Source organism: Emydura macquarii, unplaced genomic scaffold, assembly GCF_026122565.2.
Source record: "Emydura macquarii macquarii isolate MOO-44397 ecotype Brisbane River unplaced genomic scaffold, CSIRO-AGI_Emac_v2 contig_1477, whole genome shotgun sequence".
In the NCBI taxonomy this organism is placed as follows: Eukaryota; Metazoa; Chordata; order Testudines; family Chelidae; genus Emydura; species Emydura macquarii.
In genome coordinates this window covers 19804934-19823700 of record NW_027131614.1, presented here as the reverse complement: position 1 = coordinate 19823700, position 18767 = coordinate 19804934, and the positions used below count along the sequence as shown (strand labels likewise).

General features: G+C 40.9%; 1 protein-coding gene across 1 annotated transcript in view; it reads left to right on the top strand.

Annotated features, from left to right (window-relative positions):
* The window catches only part of XKR4 (XK related 4), a 275125-nt gene that overhangs the window by 163967 nt on the left and 92391 nt on the right, over nt 1-18767 (top strand). The window contains exon 2 of the mRNA XM_067553866.1: nt 14423-14622. Within this exon, the coding sequence (XP_067409967.1) occupies nt 14423-14622 (200 nt within the window). The remainder of the gene's footprint in view (nt 1-14422; nt 14623-18767) is intronic.

Below are 18767 nucleotides of genomic sequence, written 5' to 3'. Positions count from 1 at the left end.
AGTGCACTCTGCAATAAATTCTGAATAACAGAAGCACCAAAAAGTTGTCAATTTGGATTTCTGTGAAGTATGTTTTAGCTATTGGGTTGACAAGTGAAGTCATATGAGCATTGCCCCAGTGGGTAACTACACCCATGCTGTTGCTTGAAGGTTTATAGACTATTTAGGTGGACTATCAGCCCCCTGCTAGGTTCAGCACATTGCTCTTAGCATTCCGTTTACTGAACTTTTGTATCAAATAGTTGGATGAGATTTTTTTTTAAAAAAACCCACACCCCGAAAGCACAGAGAACTGTATAAATAACCATTTTAAAATGTCCAGTGAAGGTGAAAGAGGCTATTCCCTCTAAATTTTTGTTTCTGACTTTTTCAGGAGTTAGAAGGGGCAGGCAACTTTCACTAGTGTCTTTTTGTTGTTGTTGTCTGGCAATAGATAATTTTTAACACTGAGAGTTTCACTAACAAAACTGGCAGTGAACTAACCCGTGTAGATTTGCTTGGTCTCAAAGTGACTAACTCAGACCTTTAAAGGTAACACCCTGTCCCTCCAGCACCTGTACTTACCATTTCCCTCCTTATTTTACATGTCTCCTGTGACGGATGAACTCTGCTCACCATCCCAAGGTAATAAGGGGGTGACCATTCTGCCACCAGAAGATTCTTGGGAACATTTCAAAGGGGTGACATGAGTCTGTCACCATAGTGGGGAAGGAGCAGGGAAACAAACCCACTGCAAACACTGGTTCTAGTGAATTCAGATGCCCTATAACCATGAAGGTAGCCCCCTGTCAGCTGCATGCTAGGGAGTCTTGTGCAGTACTTCTAGTAAGCAGGTGCTAGGGAATGCTTGGAGTTCCTGGACTTGCCTCAGGAAGGATTATGGGGAGTTCCCTGCTCCTGGATTCTGATGGACACCCGCAGCAGGGGACAATTGAAATGAAAATCAGGATCCAATTAGCTGGACATGTTAAGATGAGCAAGCATAGGCATGATCAGAAACCACTGAACATTTGGTAGTGAGAGAAGAAATTGGAAAATAACTCCAATGTAAGCAGATACACGACAGGGGAGAGAACTTATTGTACATAGAACAGACTATTCCATGTCTATCTCCTACACCCCGATCATAAACCTAATGAAAAATTGCTGAAATGCTACTATAACTGAGATTGAACACACCTTGAACATCCAAAAAGCTATAAAGGTGGGTCAGTGAGCCAAAAAGAGGTGAAGTGACTTGCCCATGGTCACATAGGAAGTTTGTGGCAGAGCAGAGAATTGAACTCATATCTTCTGAGTACCAATTTAGGGCCTTAACCACACCATCCTTCCTCCAACAGCTTATTATATTGTAAGCCAAGACTGTTTTTTAGGAGATTCATACAGTCCATTCTAGAGAAGCAGAACAGTCTTCAACCTTTTGGAAGAGGTCTAGTAGGGAAGTTGTGTGGACCCTCCTCTGCTTGCATTTCTCATTCAGAAAAGGGATAGCCCAAAGGTTTCTCTCCAACAAGGGCTTCAGTCCAAGTGATACATGGGAGACATTTACAGACCACAGATGAAGGCAGAGTTATGGGACCAGTGATGACAGTTGGAAGAGGTTGAAGAGGATGAATGCACTTAATTTAATAAGCAGATGGAGAGCTGGGTGAGTATTTTTCAGTTTGCAGGCAATACTGAAAAAAAATATTGTTTTGGGTTGAATAAAAATGGAATTTTTAGAAATTTTCAGCAAATTGAAAAGGTAAAATAAATAAATAAATCATTCAGGGTCAATCATGTCATTTCATTCAATCTGAAACAAAACATTTTGTTTCACTTTGGATGTTTTTAATATTTCAAATTTTTAAAAAGCAAAAGAAAAGAAATACTCTAAAGTTGTTATAGAAAAATCAAGCCATTTCATTTAGAAAATGAAACATTTTGGATTTTTTTTAGGTTTTCTCGACTGAAATAATTTGGCAAAATCAACACAACTTCGCAAAATCTTTCAGTGTCACCAAATCTGCACCTCCCTCCCCCGCCCCCAAGCGTGCACACAAAAAGTTCAGCTGAAAAATTTCACCCAGGTCTATCCAGCTGTTTAGCAGTTCTTGGGCAGCATCAACCATGTGCTATTTCAGTCACTCTATAACCATATCTAAACACCAGTGTTCCCCCAGATTAGAACTAGCTGTACAGCAGCAGCAGTGGCATTTTTTCCACTTGTTTAGTCAAATTCGTGTTGTGGGGTGAACGCCTGTGGATTTTTCATTTAACCTTTTTTCTTAATTATGACTCCTGACGGGTTGTGCTGGGAGTGTGCTAAAGTTGGCTCTTGAGGAGTAGTACCAAGGCACTGTCTTCAGGAATTATAGGCATTTTTAGCTCAGTGGCTGTACCAAGTTTTAAGATTAAATCATCCTTGTGGCACTAAGTGCAACAGCCTGACTGATTCATTGGAGCCAAGCTCTGGCTGGTTATGTGTAGGTGCACTAGAGAGGGAGAAGCTGACACAAGTGTTTACACCCACAAAGGAGGCAGACATAATTTGGATGGCAGCAATTGGCAGTGTGAGGAGGCAGAGCCAGCTAAAAATGCCACTGGCCACCAGATAGTGCTGACAGGGATCCTTGGGGCTGAGTGGCGTCCATGCTTTGGATGATTAGAGACTCAAATTGGAATCACTGAGGCACTGTAGCAGGGGGTGCGCTTGCAGGGCTAATTTTGTTTGGAGACCAAGTTGGTTAGGTGGCAATGCATGGCAGGTTGGTGTGGGAGTATCCTGTGAGGTGCCAATGCACAAAGTTGTCTTGGTGTCAATCCTGCCAGCTCAGCAGATGGCCAGAATCTGCCTGAGGAGGGTTTTTTTTTTAAATGGACAAAACTGTTATATAAATCCACCAGGGACATCAGGACAGGCCTTGAGAATGGAAATCTTCATTGTTTCCAGCCACAATGTCACCCTATGCAGTTACACCCTTCTAATGAGGCAGTGAGACTTTTCCCCCAGCATCACTGAGAGGTGTCATGTCTAATACAGGTGTAATGCCTCCCCAGACTACTGCCCTACCCCAACAATCTAGTGGATTACAGGCTTGGCTCTGTTACTACTACATAACAATGAAGAAGAAGAAGAAAGGTAAAATGCGTGTGATAATTGGGTCACAGCAGGCTTGCTCAAATGGCAGCCAGCAGGCCAAATGTAGCTCATGGAATACTGCTTTAATATTGCCTGTGGCCACCTATGAGGAGGTGTGCCTTATTCTTGAAATCTCTAGCTGGAAACCAGCCAATGAGGCAGCTGGAGAATGTTCTGGACTCTACAGGGAAGCAGAGAGAGAAATAGAGGACACATTTTAAGGATAATATCACTTTCCTTATTCTAATACAGTTTCTTGTCCTGTGTTAGAAGAAAGTGACTCTTTTTGTGATGCTTCACTCTTGCTACAAAACCTTTGTCTTTAAATGGAGGTGCATCTCAAGATATAGCATGGTCTACTTGGATCAAGTTGGTACATTTCATTCTGGGCCTTGTAGTCTCCATGGACCACAACACAATATTAACGTTAAGGACATCTGCAGTCTTACTTCTAGGTAAATTAAGAGCAGACTTCTAACTGCTGGCAAGCCAGCATGACCTTAAGGCAAACTTGGGAAGTTCCTGTGTTACAGAATCTATTTCAATTTCCTTTTCCACATTAAACATTAATGCTCCTATTGAAAAAAAAATCTGAAGGAAAATTAAAAATTAACTGCTAAAGCCTTCCTTGTGAGAAGATATAGGAATCAAAACTGAAGAGCTTTATCCTACTCTCCAGAACAAAAAGGAAAATGTTACCATGTTCCTGGCAAGGAAACAAGGTTTGGTTTGGTTTTTGTTTTTTAATATTCAGACACACCCAATAACAGGTGCATTAAAACCAAAATATCTTTTATTTAACAGCAACTATTGTTGAGGTAAAAATATAGTAAAGTTTCCTCTGGTAGCTAGGCAACAAAAGAAAATAGCACTTATTTGAACTGCTGTTTATTCTACTATGTTAAAGTGCTGCTGTAGAGATTCTTACTCTCCATACTTCTCAAACAGTAGAAAAAGCAACGGTTTATGACATGGATACATTGTTTAATGTACTGTTTGATCCAGGAGACAAATCAGACAACAGAATACATGTCTAGAATAGCTATAACCGGCCATTAATGATTTTGATCTTCCTGTAAATGTTTCAGTAGATTATGTAACATAAACAAATGTCCTCTGTTGACATAGACAATTGTCACAAATATGGATTATATGAGGCATGAAATCAGTACATTACCATTTTTCCAAAGAATGCAAAAGTTGTCTGTCTTGTGTATCTTCCTAAAGACGTTTCAGATTAACAATATACTATTTGACACTTCCAAATTTAAGAGTTCTTTCCAGAGCTGCATGTATTACCCTCACAAAGATGATTTCATTATGGTGAAAATCTAGAGTAGAAAACACTCAGAGCTATAGTCTGACTGGAATTGCAGCTGGATCATTTTTTTCAGAATCAGAATGAAAAGAAATTGAATATAGCTCTTCTCTCTAATTTCTGTGAAATCTGACATCTTGATTTCTGACCAACCATCTGCAAACAAGATGGAGGGTTGGCTGGGTGGAGCTCAGATCATTGAAAAATGATAGTCTGGACAAACTGCCTGCCGCAAAATGCACAAAATTATATCCCACAAGCATAAAAATTGATGGCACTTCATATTGTAACACATCCATTGAGCACCTATTTGGATTTTCAGTCCTGCTTCAAAATACCAGGCCTTTCCTATTTGTGTTAGAGGGGAATTGTTATTAGCAGAACACTGCCTATTATACACAGTAGAGCAGCTCTGATTTCAACCATCAGAAGGAAGTGGTGTGTACAACCACTAGTTTACTAGCCAGTTTATTACAATACTGTAAGGCAAACTATAGATGAAATCCTAGGTCTGTTAAGTCAATGCAAAACTCCCATCAACGTCAGTGGGACCAGGATATTGCTCCAGGAGGGCCTTTCTAACTTATGTCAGCCTGTCCCTGCTGCTGTCTGTTGGCTGCTGCACTGCCTCGAATTGTCCTCCCACCCCGCACCCAGCTTGCAAAAGGATCCACAGAAAGCAGTCTTCCACAGAGCCTGCAGTGGGGGGAATTATCCCACGGCCAGAAACAGTGCTATTAAATCCCCTTTGTGCTGCTCCGGCCCTTGTTTGCAGTGTAAAGGGCCGAAGTCGGGGTTAAAATCTCACTAGTGTATTTAGGACCAGATCCAGAATTCCTAATATCAGGGCAGGAAGGAGGGACTTATGCCTGTGCACAAAACATAGATACCTGCTCCCCAATCTGGACATCAAGAGCTCACCTCAGGTTGCCTTTCTTGAATAAGTACTGTACCTTCTTCTGACAACAAAGGGTTGGTCAAATGCCACCCTCTGTAGATTTGAACCGTGCAAGTGTCTGTATGTGCAGCCCAGTTAATTAATGTTTGTAAAGCACTTTGTAGTTGGAAAGCACTATTGTAAGTACTTGGTATTATCACATAATTACCCCATTACATCTAAATTAAATGCACACTTGGATGTACTTTAGTCACATAATTAAAATGTCACCCAAAACATTTCAAATGCAAGTGTGTGAGTTTATCCTACCCCTCAGCAACTTTAATTTGTGCACATGTGGTAAATAACTCAAAGGCTCTTGACCTTGGCGGTGCTGGAGGGCAGTATTCATATTAGAGAGAAAGTCACAATTTCATCAGTCCATAAACATACTTTTCTAGATCATCAAATGTGCAAATCTTCTTGTTCTAGGTCTCTTTCTCCGTTAACGTTGTTTTGGGGTCAATGCAAAGACTATCCCATCTTCCTGTTTGTTTTTGAGTTCCCCTCTGTCCCACATTTAGTGGGAGGGAGCCACCCACTCAGGTAGTGGCACAGCTGCAGCGGCAGAGGAGCCTGCAAACAGAGCTGTAAACAGGGGAGTTTGAGTGGGAGTTCTGTTAGAGAAGGGAGGAGTCAGGTTCCTGGTCCTTAGGGGCAGTGAGTGAGTTTTGTAGGAGTTGTTTGTTCCTTTTATTTTTTGTTTTTTTGTGAGTTGGTGGGGTTTTTTTGTTTTGTTTTTTTCCAGTTTTCAGGGACTGGTACTGGGAGGGGCACTGAGAGCAGCTGAGCCTGATTAGGGGTGGGGCTTCCCTAATTAGGGGGCCTATAAAAGGAGTCACCCAATCAGGAGATATGATTGCTCTCTATAAATACATGAGAGGGATAAATACCAGGGAGGAAGAGGAGTTATTTAAGTTCAGCACCAACTGGACACAAAAACAAATGGATAGAAACTGGCCATCAGGAAATCTAGACTTGAAATTAGACGAAGGTTTCTAACCACAAGGGGAGTGAAGTTCTGGAACAGCCTTCCAAGAGGAGCCGTGGGGGCAAGAAACCTAGCTGGCTTCAAGACTGAGTTTAATAAGTTTATGGAGGGGATGGTATGATGGGATAGCCTAATTTGACAATTGACTAATCTTAGATTACTAGCAGTAAATATGCCCAATGGCTTGTGAAACGATGTTAGATGGGGTGGTTTCTGAGTTACTACAGATAATTATTTCTGGGTGTCTGCCTGGTGAATCTTGCTCACATACTCAGAGTTTAATTGATTGCCTTAGTTGGAGACTGGAAGGAATTTTCCCCCAGAGCAGATTGGTATAGGCTCTGGGGTTTTTCGCCTTTCTTTGTTGCATAGGGCCCGAGTCACTTGCTGGTGGATTCTCTGTACCTTGAAGTCTTTAAATCATTATTTGAGTACTTCTATAACTCAGTCTTAGGTTAGAGGTCTATTACAGGAATGGGTGGGTGAAGTTCTGTGGCCTGCATTGTGCGGAGACTAGATGATCATAATGGTCCTTTCTGACCTTCTAGTCTATCGGTCTATGATGCAGGGCAACATCTTGCCCCAAACATCTTGCCCCTGGACTTCAAAGTCATACTTAATCAGTGATCAATTTGTTGAGCTGCATGATTGGTGAACCGAAATAAATGAGGATTGTTCAACCGCTTTGGTGGAATAAGAACTTCGTCAGTTCCCTCAGAGGGTAAAAAGGAAATTATGCCATACATATGATGCCATCTAATAATTATGCAGCTGGCAAGCTGTGATTTCTGCTACCTCATTTTGCTTAACCTATGAATTGTGCTTGTCACTTGTTTAGATCAGTATTACCAACCCCAAGCATTTAAAAATCATGAGTCAGGCCCAAAAATCATGAGTTTGACTTAAATCATGAGATTTGATTTTTTTTTTTTTTTTTTTTTTTTTTAAATAATAATAAATTTGGGTTTCTTTTTGGTTTGGCCTTTAGGTCATGCTCAGTTCATGTTTTCAAACTTTTCTCCACAAATATGAGAGCTAGAACCTTTTTTGTAACAAAATCCAAGATTTTCATACAATCACTTGATGCTAACAGCTAGGGCCTTAAGAAAATCACGAAAGACAGAAAGACTTGTGATAACATCATGGGATTTGGCAACATTGTTAACTAAACATCCTAGTACTCTTCCTCTGTTCCTGACGCCAGCCTGCTTATTTGTTCCACCCCCATTTGGAGAAAAGGACGATTTGTTATTTATATACTAGTACAGTACACAATGGGTCTCCCGACCTGGTTCAGGCCTCCATGCATTACTAGAATAATGATAATTAATAATTAATTTATATATGCTCTTTTCATATCTCTGGTTGCAGCTAGATTCCTCTAGGTTGACTGAAACCATTTTATATTATGATAATCTTTACTCAAGTGTGAACCTTTTCTGCTGCATATAATTACTAATCACTGAGCCATCCACAGGAGTCAGCAAACAGAGCTGTAAACAGGGGACTTTGAGTTGGAGTTTGGGAGAGGTACTGTGTGGTGTTTGTTTGTTGTTTGTTGTTTTTCTTGACAGAAGCTTAGGCAGGAAGGCTATGACAGATACAGAGACAACTGTGGTAGGGACCAAGGAATGGAATAGGCCATGGAGATGACCAGATGTGGAAGCTGTGGCATGTACATTATCCTGGAGCAGGTATCCAAAAAGAACTTGGTTTGTATGAAGTGCTCCTGATAGAGCTGATGGAATAGAAGATCCAGGGTTTGGAGATGCAGGTGGAAACTATTGAGCTTTGAAGGGGATTCGAGCAGATGATGCAGGGAAGACAAGGGGAGGCTGAAGGAAAAACTCAAGACTCGCAGATTCAAGCTGGACTGGAGAACTGTGAGTGTAGACTGCTAGGTAAGGAAAGAGGCCACTGGAAGCATGTGACTATGAGAACCAGAAAGAGAAAAAGACCGGCTAGTGAAAGAGAAATAGAGTTCAGGAACAAGTTCACTGAATTGGAAAATTAAGAAGTGGGCACAGCAGGCAGTAACAGAAGGTGGGAAGGCAAGGAAGAAGAGAAGAGCGGCTAGTCCTACAAGAAGAGAGGAAGGATAGCCACATATGGAGATCTCAGGAGGAATCTCAGGAGGATAGAGAATGATTATCAGAAGATTGCAAGAGAGAACAAAAGACAAGAGAACTTGCAGCCAGAAAGAATAGGAGGATTGCCAGAGAATCACCAAAACAAGGAAAAGGCAGGTCTATGTGATTAGGGAAGAATGAACAGGCCTGTCACCAGAGCTAAAGCACAGAACAGTAGAGTGTGCTGTCTGCCAGGACCTAAGATATGGGATGTGGAACTGAGGCTGAAAAGGATCATAGTGGGAGCAGGAAAGAATTCACTGATTGTCCTTCATGTGGTGGAAGTCAAACTCAAACAACTTAATGTAACTAAATAAGGGGGCCTGGAAAATCTCCATCCAAGAATATTAAAGGAACTGGCATGTGAAATTGCAAGCCCAATAGCAAGGTATTTTAATGAATCTGTAAACTCAATGGTCATATCCTGTGACTGGAGAATTGCTAATATAGTTCCTATTTTTAAGAAAGGGAAAATAAATTATTGAGGAAACTACAGGCCTATTAGATTGTCCTCAATGGTATGCAAATTGGAACAAATTTGGAAAAAGAAGTAATTAAGGAGAAAGAGGTGAACACTAATTGGGATAAAATACAACATGGCTTTACAAAAGATATATAATGCCAGTCCAATCTGCTCTTTCTTTGAGAAGACGACTGACTTTTTTAGACAAAGGAAATGCAGTAGATCTAATTTACCTGGATTTCAGTAAGGCATTTTATACAGTTCCATATGGAAAATTATTAATTAAATTGGAGAAGATAGGGTTTAATCTGAAAACTGAAAGGTGAATAAGGAACTGGTTAAAGGGGAGATTACAACAGGTCATACTGAAAGGTGAACTGTCAGGCTGGAGGGAGGTTATGAGTGTTGAGGGATCGGTTTTGGGACCAACCTTATTTAACATTTTTATTACTGACCATAGCACACAAAGTGGGAGTGTTCTAATAAAATTTGCGGATTAAACAGTGCTGGGAGGTATTGCCAATATGAAGGAAGACCGGAATGTCATATAAGATCTGGATGACCTTCAAAACTGGAGTAATAGAAATGGGATGAAATTTTAATAGTGCAAAGTCATGCGTTTAGGAACTAACAAGAATTTTTGCTATAAACTGGGAACTTTTCAGTTGGAAATGACAGAGGAGGAGAAAGACCTGGTGTATTGGTTGATCACAGGATGACTGATCTATCAATGTGGTGTGGCCGTGAGAAATGTTAATGCAGTCCTAAGATGCATCAGAAGTGGTATTTCCAATAGAGACAGGGAAGTGTTAGTACCATTATACAAGGCACTGCTGAGACCTCGACGGAATACTGTGTGCACTTCTGGTCTCCCATATTTAAGAAAGATGAATTCAAACTGGAACAGGTGCAGAGAAGGGCTACTAGGATGATCCAAGGAATGAAATACCTACCTTATGAGAGGAAACTCAAGGAGCTTGGCTTGTTTTGCCTAACCAAAAGAAGGCTGAGGGGAGATATGATTGTTCTCTCTAAATAGGCACAGAGGGAGAGGAGTTATTTAAGTTAAATACCAATGTGGACACAAGAACAAATGGATATAAACTGGCCATCAATATGTTTAGGCTCGAAATTAGGTGAAAGTTTCTAACCATCAGAGGAATGAAGTTCTGGAATAGCCTTCCGAGGGGAGCTATGGGGGCAAAAATCCTAGCTGGCTTCAAGACTCAGCTTGATAAGTTTATGGAGGGGATGGTCTGATGGGACAGCCTACAGTGGCATGTAACCCGTCAACGACTGCCAGTAGCAAAAATCCCCAACAGCTGGAGATGGGACACTATATGGGGAGAGCTCTGACCTACTACAGAAATTTCTTTCCCAAGTATCTCCCTAGTGATTTTTGCCCATATGCTCAGGGGTTAACCCATCATCATATTTGGAGTTGGGAAGGAATTTTCCCCTGGATCAGACTGGCAGAGACCATGGGAGTTTTTTGCCTTCCTCTGCATGGGGCATAGATCACTTGCTGGTTTAAACTAGTGTAAATGGTGAATTCTCTATAACTTGAAGTCTTTAATCCATGATTTGAGGACTTCAGTAACTCAGCCAGAGTTACAGGAGTGGGTGGGTGAGGTTGTGGCCTGCAACGTGCAGGAGTTCAGACTAGATGATCACGATGGTTCCTTCTGACCTTAAAGTCTATGAGTCTATGAGGTACCTATGTACACAGACAAAGAGGATAGATATACACAAAGAACAAAACAACAAAACGCTTATGTCCAAGACAGTATTTTTTATTGTGTGTTTGTACAGCACTTGGCACAGTGGGGTCTTGTTCCATGACTGGAGCTTCTAGGTGCTACTGCAGGACAAATATTAAAAAGATTATATTCTAGTTATTGCTAGTGTAGAAAAATATCCTTTACTGAGTGAAAAACGTGGCTTTGAAATATGCAGCTGCATATAGGGCTACCTTTTTATTTTAATGACTATTAATATGCACACCCACAATCAATTGCTGATGTAATTGTGAATGCAAAGGATAATTTTAGGTGTCTAACTACCTTACTGTACCCCATAATCAGGAATAGTAGTTATTTGTGTAAATGCTCATTTCTGCCTGTAATTAGTTTGGCCAGTATTGATACCGGTGCAAAAAGACAGTCCAAGTTGAGGCCTCCTTTAAAAACTTGGCCTCTGGTCTGTCAGAAAAGAATAGTGATCTTCCCCAAGTTTTCCGTCTCTGCTTCTTTTATAAATACAGGAACTGGCTACCCAATCCCCTACCTCACTCCCCCATGTTGCCCGATAAAGTGCAAAAGTGAAGGAATTATGTCCTTAAGTGATTATAAATCACTGATCGTAAGGCAGATGTAGAACAGCAAGTAGTATTGCCAACAGGATCACACCATTACTGTAAAAGAAAGGTTGCTGGTGGCTCCTGGTAGCAATTCCAAAAGCTGCTGGTCCAGCTGTCAGCAACCAGTGCTACTCGTCGTAGTTAAAGTGAGGGTTAGTGATGTTACCACAGGGGTGCTGGAGATGGTGTTTGCATAGGTATGCACTATGTGCGTCCCTTGCAGAGGGGTGAGGGAAGCAGAAGAAACCAGTGGCTACACATTTTTAGTATGTGGTGTACAAGAGACTGTAGTGTGCTGCAAGGTTCTGAAGTCTGGTCCGGAAGCCATTGTGTCTGTTGTGACCGAGGGTCTTGTGGACCAGTGGACTGACTGTGCTAACAGAACTGAACAATTTGTTTGTTGGATATAGGAATCAAACCATTTACTGCTTGTTTTTCTGAGTCTATATTGATGTCATCCCTCACTCTGTCCAACATTTACTATAATACTCCTTTGTGCTTCCATTTATCTAGTCCTGCTCATGCCCACATAGTCCTTGTTGTTTTGTTGCCTTCTGTAGGTCACCTGGCATGGGATGGTAGGGTTGCTGTCTTGAACATCACTGTGATGTTGCCATATGCCTTCTGTAGCCTCATTGGTCCTTCCTGGATTGTATTCTTTGCCACCCAATCATCATGTAGTTTACTGCTGCTTTGCGCCATCCCCGTGTAGTTTATTGCTGCTTTGTCCCACCTCCACTACAACACTCATCTTAGGCAGAGTCCAAAGCTGCCCTAGGCAATGTTAAGTTACACTTTCCTCCTGCACTACTGTGGTGTGCATGGAGGAGCACCCAGTACTGCAGATTCAGCCCTGCTATCACCAATGTTTCTATAGGGCTACCCTTTATTTTCATTTGGTGTGCACTGACTGAGTGCAGGTTGGAGCTCCATTCAGAGCACCTCGCTACCCTTAGGGAGAGAGACAGCAGTGATTTTTCTATGTGAATTGACACCATGGTGCCTGTATCTGGAATGTTCTGTGTGGCAGAGCTCAGAAATCTTGTCAGTTGGCGGAAGATGGAGCTGACGTTAGAGACAGAGCCCAAGAATGAAATGAGGCTGGATGCTGTCTGTAAATCAAGACCCTCTCTCACTGTGCTAACTCAGCTTTGTTGTGGGGGCTTTTTTAGGGGTGGGGAATAGAAAGTGGGAGGGGCGTTACAGTGCTTGTTTTCTCATCAAATTAAAATGGTTAGTTGGTTAGTTAATATTTAATAGTTCTTAACTTCAAATGCATGATTGGCTGGCTGGTTTTTGTGATACATAACACATAGAAGTGAAGGTGATAAAACCCTTTCATATAGTCAGATATTTCCTCCTTCAGTGGGACTCATGAATTTTCTGGGTAACCAGGTGCACCTCTATTATCCACATCAGAAAGTTTCAGTCAGGCAATAACATTTGAAGTGTTACTGGACTCACTACATAACTGACTCTCCAATCTGGAAACAAGGAGGGTCATTGTGAGTAAATGGCTAATTTGCGCAGTTTTAAAACAGATTAACAATAAAGTAACTTAAGTGATCTGGGACCGTTGATTGACTTTACTTTTTCTTCCCTTTTGTAGGTAGACTCCCTTCTCCTTCCTTCCCTCCCCCAACCTCTCCTTCTCTTTAGATAGTTTGATCCATCAGGGGCAGGACCAGCAGCAGCAGAAATTAGGTCAGCAGCTCCTGCATAAAGATGACAAGATGCTGTTGCTTTATTGTAGCAAAAACTGCCTGAGTAAAACTGGGGTGGCAGTAAGGAGAAGAACACCTCTGCCCGTTCTGAGCAGTCAGCAAGGGGGAAAGCTTTGCTGTCCTAATAAATGGAATAATTATGGAGCAGGGGCAACCTGGCCAAGAGGGAGGGAATAGACAGGGGCAGCTGGGCAGGACCCTGCTTACAGAGAAACCACTTGGCCTGTGCCCCATTGCCCCACCCCCTAGCACATATTGCAGAAGCTGCCAGCTAATTTCTGTTCTCATCCTGGCGCCTGGCTCCAACCTTCTATTAGAATGAAACATCCTCTCCTTCTCCAGCAGGTAAGAGAGGAGGTTAGTAGAAACCAAAGGCTCCCCAGGAGAGAACACAGGTGTCCCAGCAGCTCAACTATAGTCTCTGCAAAGAATATGGGAGATACCTCAGTGACTGGGGTAGTTTCACTGTCCTTCAGTAACCATCCCTTTGCCTCCAACACAACCAGTTGCTTCTGCACCTGCAGCTTTCCATTTATTTGGCTGGTAGCCAGATGCTTTCCTCCTTGCTCCCATGGGCTGTTGGATGCCTTGGTAGGAGGTAGCATGTGTTTTCCATCCACCTCTGCTCATCTTCAAATTACCGCTGTCTTTAGCAGCAGTCTGTTGTCTTCAGGCAGGTGCTGATTCTGGTTCTACCCTCTGCTGCTCTTATATAGAAACTATCTGAATAAGGGATAGGGCTTCTATTTGAAAAAGGGAATTTGTAGCTGACCCCTCTCCCTTCAAACATACCCAGATTGCCACAGAAATATTTTCAACTGGCCAAGATTAGTAATTTATGCATCATGCCTCTCACTTCAGAAAAGGCGATAATGAGCAAGCACAGCAACTCTTTAAGCTCCTGATCCTGCAATTAACTCCATGTGTGCTGACCCCTGTGCCCACACAGAGCCAGACTGAAGTCAGTATGGTTCTATGTGAATGCAGGAGTCTGTCCAAACAGAGCCTATTGCAGGATCAGGGCCTTTGGACCTGAGCCAAAGCCCACAGAAGTTAGTAGGTCTTTCCGTTTACTTCAATGGGCTTTGCATAAGGCCTAGGTGAGCACAGCTCCTCTGTTTCAACCTGAAATACCGTATCTTTGAAAGTAATAGAATGCATTTAACAAATAAGACAAAAGTGCTATGCTTTCAAAACTGGCTGTATGAAGACAATTTTGTGTCAGTTTTCCATTGAACAAAATATTATGATCTAGAATATAGTGTCCCTTGTTAATATTTATTATCCCGGAGCATGGTGGGGCAAGTTGGGTTAATTTAGAGAAAAATGCTGCTTGTAAAATATCCTGCAGTGTCTTCTTAATCTCTCTCTTATTTCTAGGTATTTCCACACAATATACTTAGGTATCCGCAGTCGACGGAGTGGGGAGAATGACAGATGGCGGTTTTATTGGAAAATGGTCTATGAGTATGCAGATGTGAGTATGCTGCACTTGCTAGCCACATTTCTGGAAAGTGCACCACAGCTGGTCCTGCAGCTCTGTATTGTTGTACAGACACGTACTCTACAGGCTCTCCAAGGTAAGGGATCATTTCAGGTTGTTCCATTATTTCGGGAAGATGTCATTTATGTACGTACATGCTCTGTTCCTTCAAGCCACTGCCTATGTTGTTCTCTTTTCATAAGAATGAGGGCCTACTGACTCCTATTACCGTTTTAACAATAACTGTGTCAAAAACACACTGGTTTCTTCAGCACCTCTTGTCTTGCCTGATTAGTAGTAGTTACTATTCTGTTTTGTCCAATCTACACCCTTGTAATCAAAACCGGAATGGGATGGTATTTACCAGAGGAGGTTTTTACCAGGTAAAATCATGGTTTTCACCACCCCAAGAAAAGTAGTTAGTACCTTAGTTTTAAGGCATTTTCTATTTTAAAAACTGTTTTCTTAATGCACACCTCATTACACTTAGTTTTAGTTACATATTCAAATTGTGGTAACATAAGGCAGTAGATGTGTAGATTAATTCAGAGTTGTACAAATACAAAGTAAAACTGCAGTGGGTGTAATACTAATGTACATAATTATAATACTGAACATCAGAATGTCTGTATACATTTTGATCTGATATTTTCTCAAGGAAGTTATGTGTCATGACAGACTTCAGTTTTCAATATTATATAAACAAGTCAAAACATTTGATTATTTGAAAACGACAATAATGCAGAGTTGTAGATTGAAGCATTAAGCAATCAGAAACATGCAGGGTTGCAGATTACCAGTCCAGGTCCATTTGGTCATGCAGCATTCTGTAGAGAGGACCAACTTTGATGTTGTGGATAGACCGCACCTACTCCTAAGTTTTGAATGGATGTATCCAAAGTTTGAAAAGATTTGTTCTGTGCTTGATGAACTTTCTGGACATTGATGCAACTATTTTGCCCCAATTAAACCAAGTTTTAGCCATTATTTACCAGTGCCTTGTCCTAAAGCAGTTTTTTCCAGGAAATTGCCAACCCTAAATAGAAAGACACCCTCACTGGAGGGAATAAAACCAGCACTTATGTTCCCTCTGTTTATTCCTGGGCATGTTCAAACTTAAAAAATACCCAAACCAATTATTAGGTTCATCTAGGTATTATGCAAAGCAGAAAATGGCATAGCTAAGAGCAGTGATTTTGGAAAGGAAATGTCAAAGTCTTATGGAATGTTTGACCCTTAGTTCTCAGCCTTATTTACCTGAAGTAGTATGTTTGACTGATGGGTTTTGCAAATAGACCAAGTCCTTGAAGCTTTATGCTTAGCTCTTAAGTTTGATTTTCTGCAGCAGGCCTTTATATTACTTTAAAATAGTAAATGCGAACGCACATCCTTGATGTAGGCCTTCTCTATGGATTGGCAATACAGTGATACAGGCCTGTTAGCAATGAAAATACCCTTTTTCCTCTGCTTATTTAATATTCTTTTTGCCCAGGTCTTAGCTTTCCTTTCTTACTGTAGCATTGTTGTGCCTTGCTGTGGCATTAATACATAAGGTCATGCCAGGAGAGAACACCTTGGGATCCTGGGGATAAGTGAACACAGACTGCAATTTTTTTAAGTGCTTGTATACAAATGCTAGACTAAATACTAAGATGGGTGAACTTAAGTGCCTTGTATTAAATGAGGCTATTGATATAATAGGCATCACAGAAACTGGAATGGAATGAGGATAATCAATGGGACACAGTAATATCAGGGTACAAAATATATCTGAAGAACAAAATAGGTCATACTGGTGGGGGAGTGGCACTTTATGTGAAAGAAAGCATAGAGTCAAAGGAAATAGAAATCTTACATAAACCAAACTGTACCATAGACAGTACATGGATAGTAATTCCATGCTTGAATAATAGGAATATAGCAGTAGGGATGTACTATTGACCATCTGACCAGAAGGGTGATAGTGACTGTGAAATGCTCAGGGAGATTAGAGAGGCTATAAAAATAAAAAACTTCATAATAATGGGGGATTTCAACTATCCCCATATTGACTGGGTACATATCACCTCAAGACAAGATGCAGAGATAAAGTTTCTGTATACCTTAAATGACTGCTTCTTGGAGTGGCTAGTCCTGGAACTCAAAAAAGGAGAAGCAATTCTTGATTTAGTCCTAAGTGAAGCACAGGATCAGGTCCAAGAGGTGAATATAGCTGAAACGCTTGGTAATAGTGACCATAACATAATAAAATTTAACATCTCTGTGGGAAGAGGGAAACACCAAAGCAGCCCATCACAGGAACATTTAATTTCAGAAAGGGGAACTATACAAAAATGAGGAAGTTAGGTAAACAGAAATTAAAAGTACATTACCAAAAGTGAAATCCCTGCAAGTTGCATGGAAACTTTATAAAGACACTATAATAAAGGCTCAATTTAAATGTATACCCCAAATTAAAAAACACCATAAGAGGACCAAAAAAGTGCCATCATGGCTAAACAATAAAATAAAAGAAGCAGTTAGAGGCAAAAGGGCATCCTTTAAAATGTGAAGTTAAATCCTATTGAAAAAAAATAGAAAGGAGCATAAACTCTCTGTCAAGTGAAGAGTAAAAATATAATTAGGAAGCCCAAAAAAAGAATTTGAAGAACAGCTACCAAAGACTCAAAGTAACAGCTAATTTTTTGTAAGTACATCAGAAGCAGGAAGTCTGCTAAACAGCCAGTGGGGAGCACTCAAGAAAGATAAGGCTATTACAGAGAAACTAAATGAATTCTTTGCATCGGTCTTCACAACTGAAGATGTAAGGGAGATTCCCAAACCTGAGCCATTCTTTTAAGGTGACGAATCTGAGGAATTTTCCCAGATTGAGGAGCCATTAGAGGAGGTTTTGAAACAAACTGATAAATTAAACAGTAATAAGTCACCAGGACCAGATGGTATTCCCCCAAGAGTTCTGAAGTGAATGTGAAATTGCAGAACTAACTGTGGTATGTAACCTATCATTTAAATCAGCTTTTGTACCAGATGACTGGAGGATAGTTAATGTGATGCCAATTTTTAAAAAAGGCCCCAGAGGCAATCCTGGCAATTACAGACTGGAAAGCCTAACTTCAGTACCAAGCAAATTGGTTAAAACTATAGTAAAGAACAGAATTATCAGACACATAGATGAACATGATTTGTTGGGGAAGAGTCAACATGGTTTTTGTAAAGGGAAATCATGCCTCACCAACCTATTAAAATTCTTTGGGAGGGAAGTGGGGGGGGGGGGGTCAACAAGCATGTGGAGAAGGGTGATCCAGTGGATATAGTGTACTTGGATTTTCAGAAAGCTTTTGATAAGGTCCCTCATCAAAGGCTCTTAAGCAAAGAAAGCGGTCATGGGATAAGAGGCCAAAAAAGCAGTAGGGATCAGTAACTGGTTAAAAGAGAGGAAACAAGGATAGAAATAAATGGTCAGTTTTCAAAATGGAGAGAGGTAAATAGTGGTGTCCCCCAGGGGTCTTACTGGGACCAGTACTGTTCAACATATTCATAAATGATCTGGAAAAATGGGTAAATAGTGAGGTGGCAAAATTTGCAGACAATACAAAAGTACTCCAGATAGGAAAGTCCAAAGCAGACTGCAAAGAGTTACAAAGGAATCTTACAAAACTGGGTGACTGAGCAACCAAATGACTGATGAAATTCAATGTTGATAAATGCAAAGTAATACACCCTGGAAAACATAATCCCAATTATACATATAAAATGATGTGGTCTAAATTAGCTGTTACCACTCAAGAAAGAGATCTTGGAGTCATTGTGGATAGTCTCTGAAATCATTCACTCAATGTGCAGCGGCAGTCAAGAAAGCAAACAGAATGTTGGGAATCATTAGGAAAGGGAAAGATAATAAGACAGAAAATATCATATTGCCTCTTTATGAATCTGTGGTACACCGACATCTTGAATACTGTGTGCAGATCTGGTTACCCCATCTCAAAAAAGATATAACGGAACTGGAAAAAGTACAGAAAAGGGCAACTAAAACGATTAGAGGTATGGAAAAGCTTCCGTATGAGGAGAGATTAATAAGACTGGGACTTTTCAGCTTGGAAAAGAGATGACCAATGGGGGATATGATAGAGGTCTATAAAATCATGACTAGTGTGGGGAAAGTAAATAAGAAAGTGTTAATTACTCCTTCACATAACACAAGAACTAGGGGTCACTAAATGAAATTAATAGGTTTAAAAT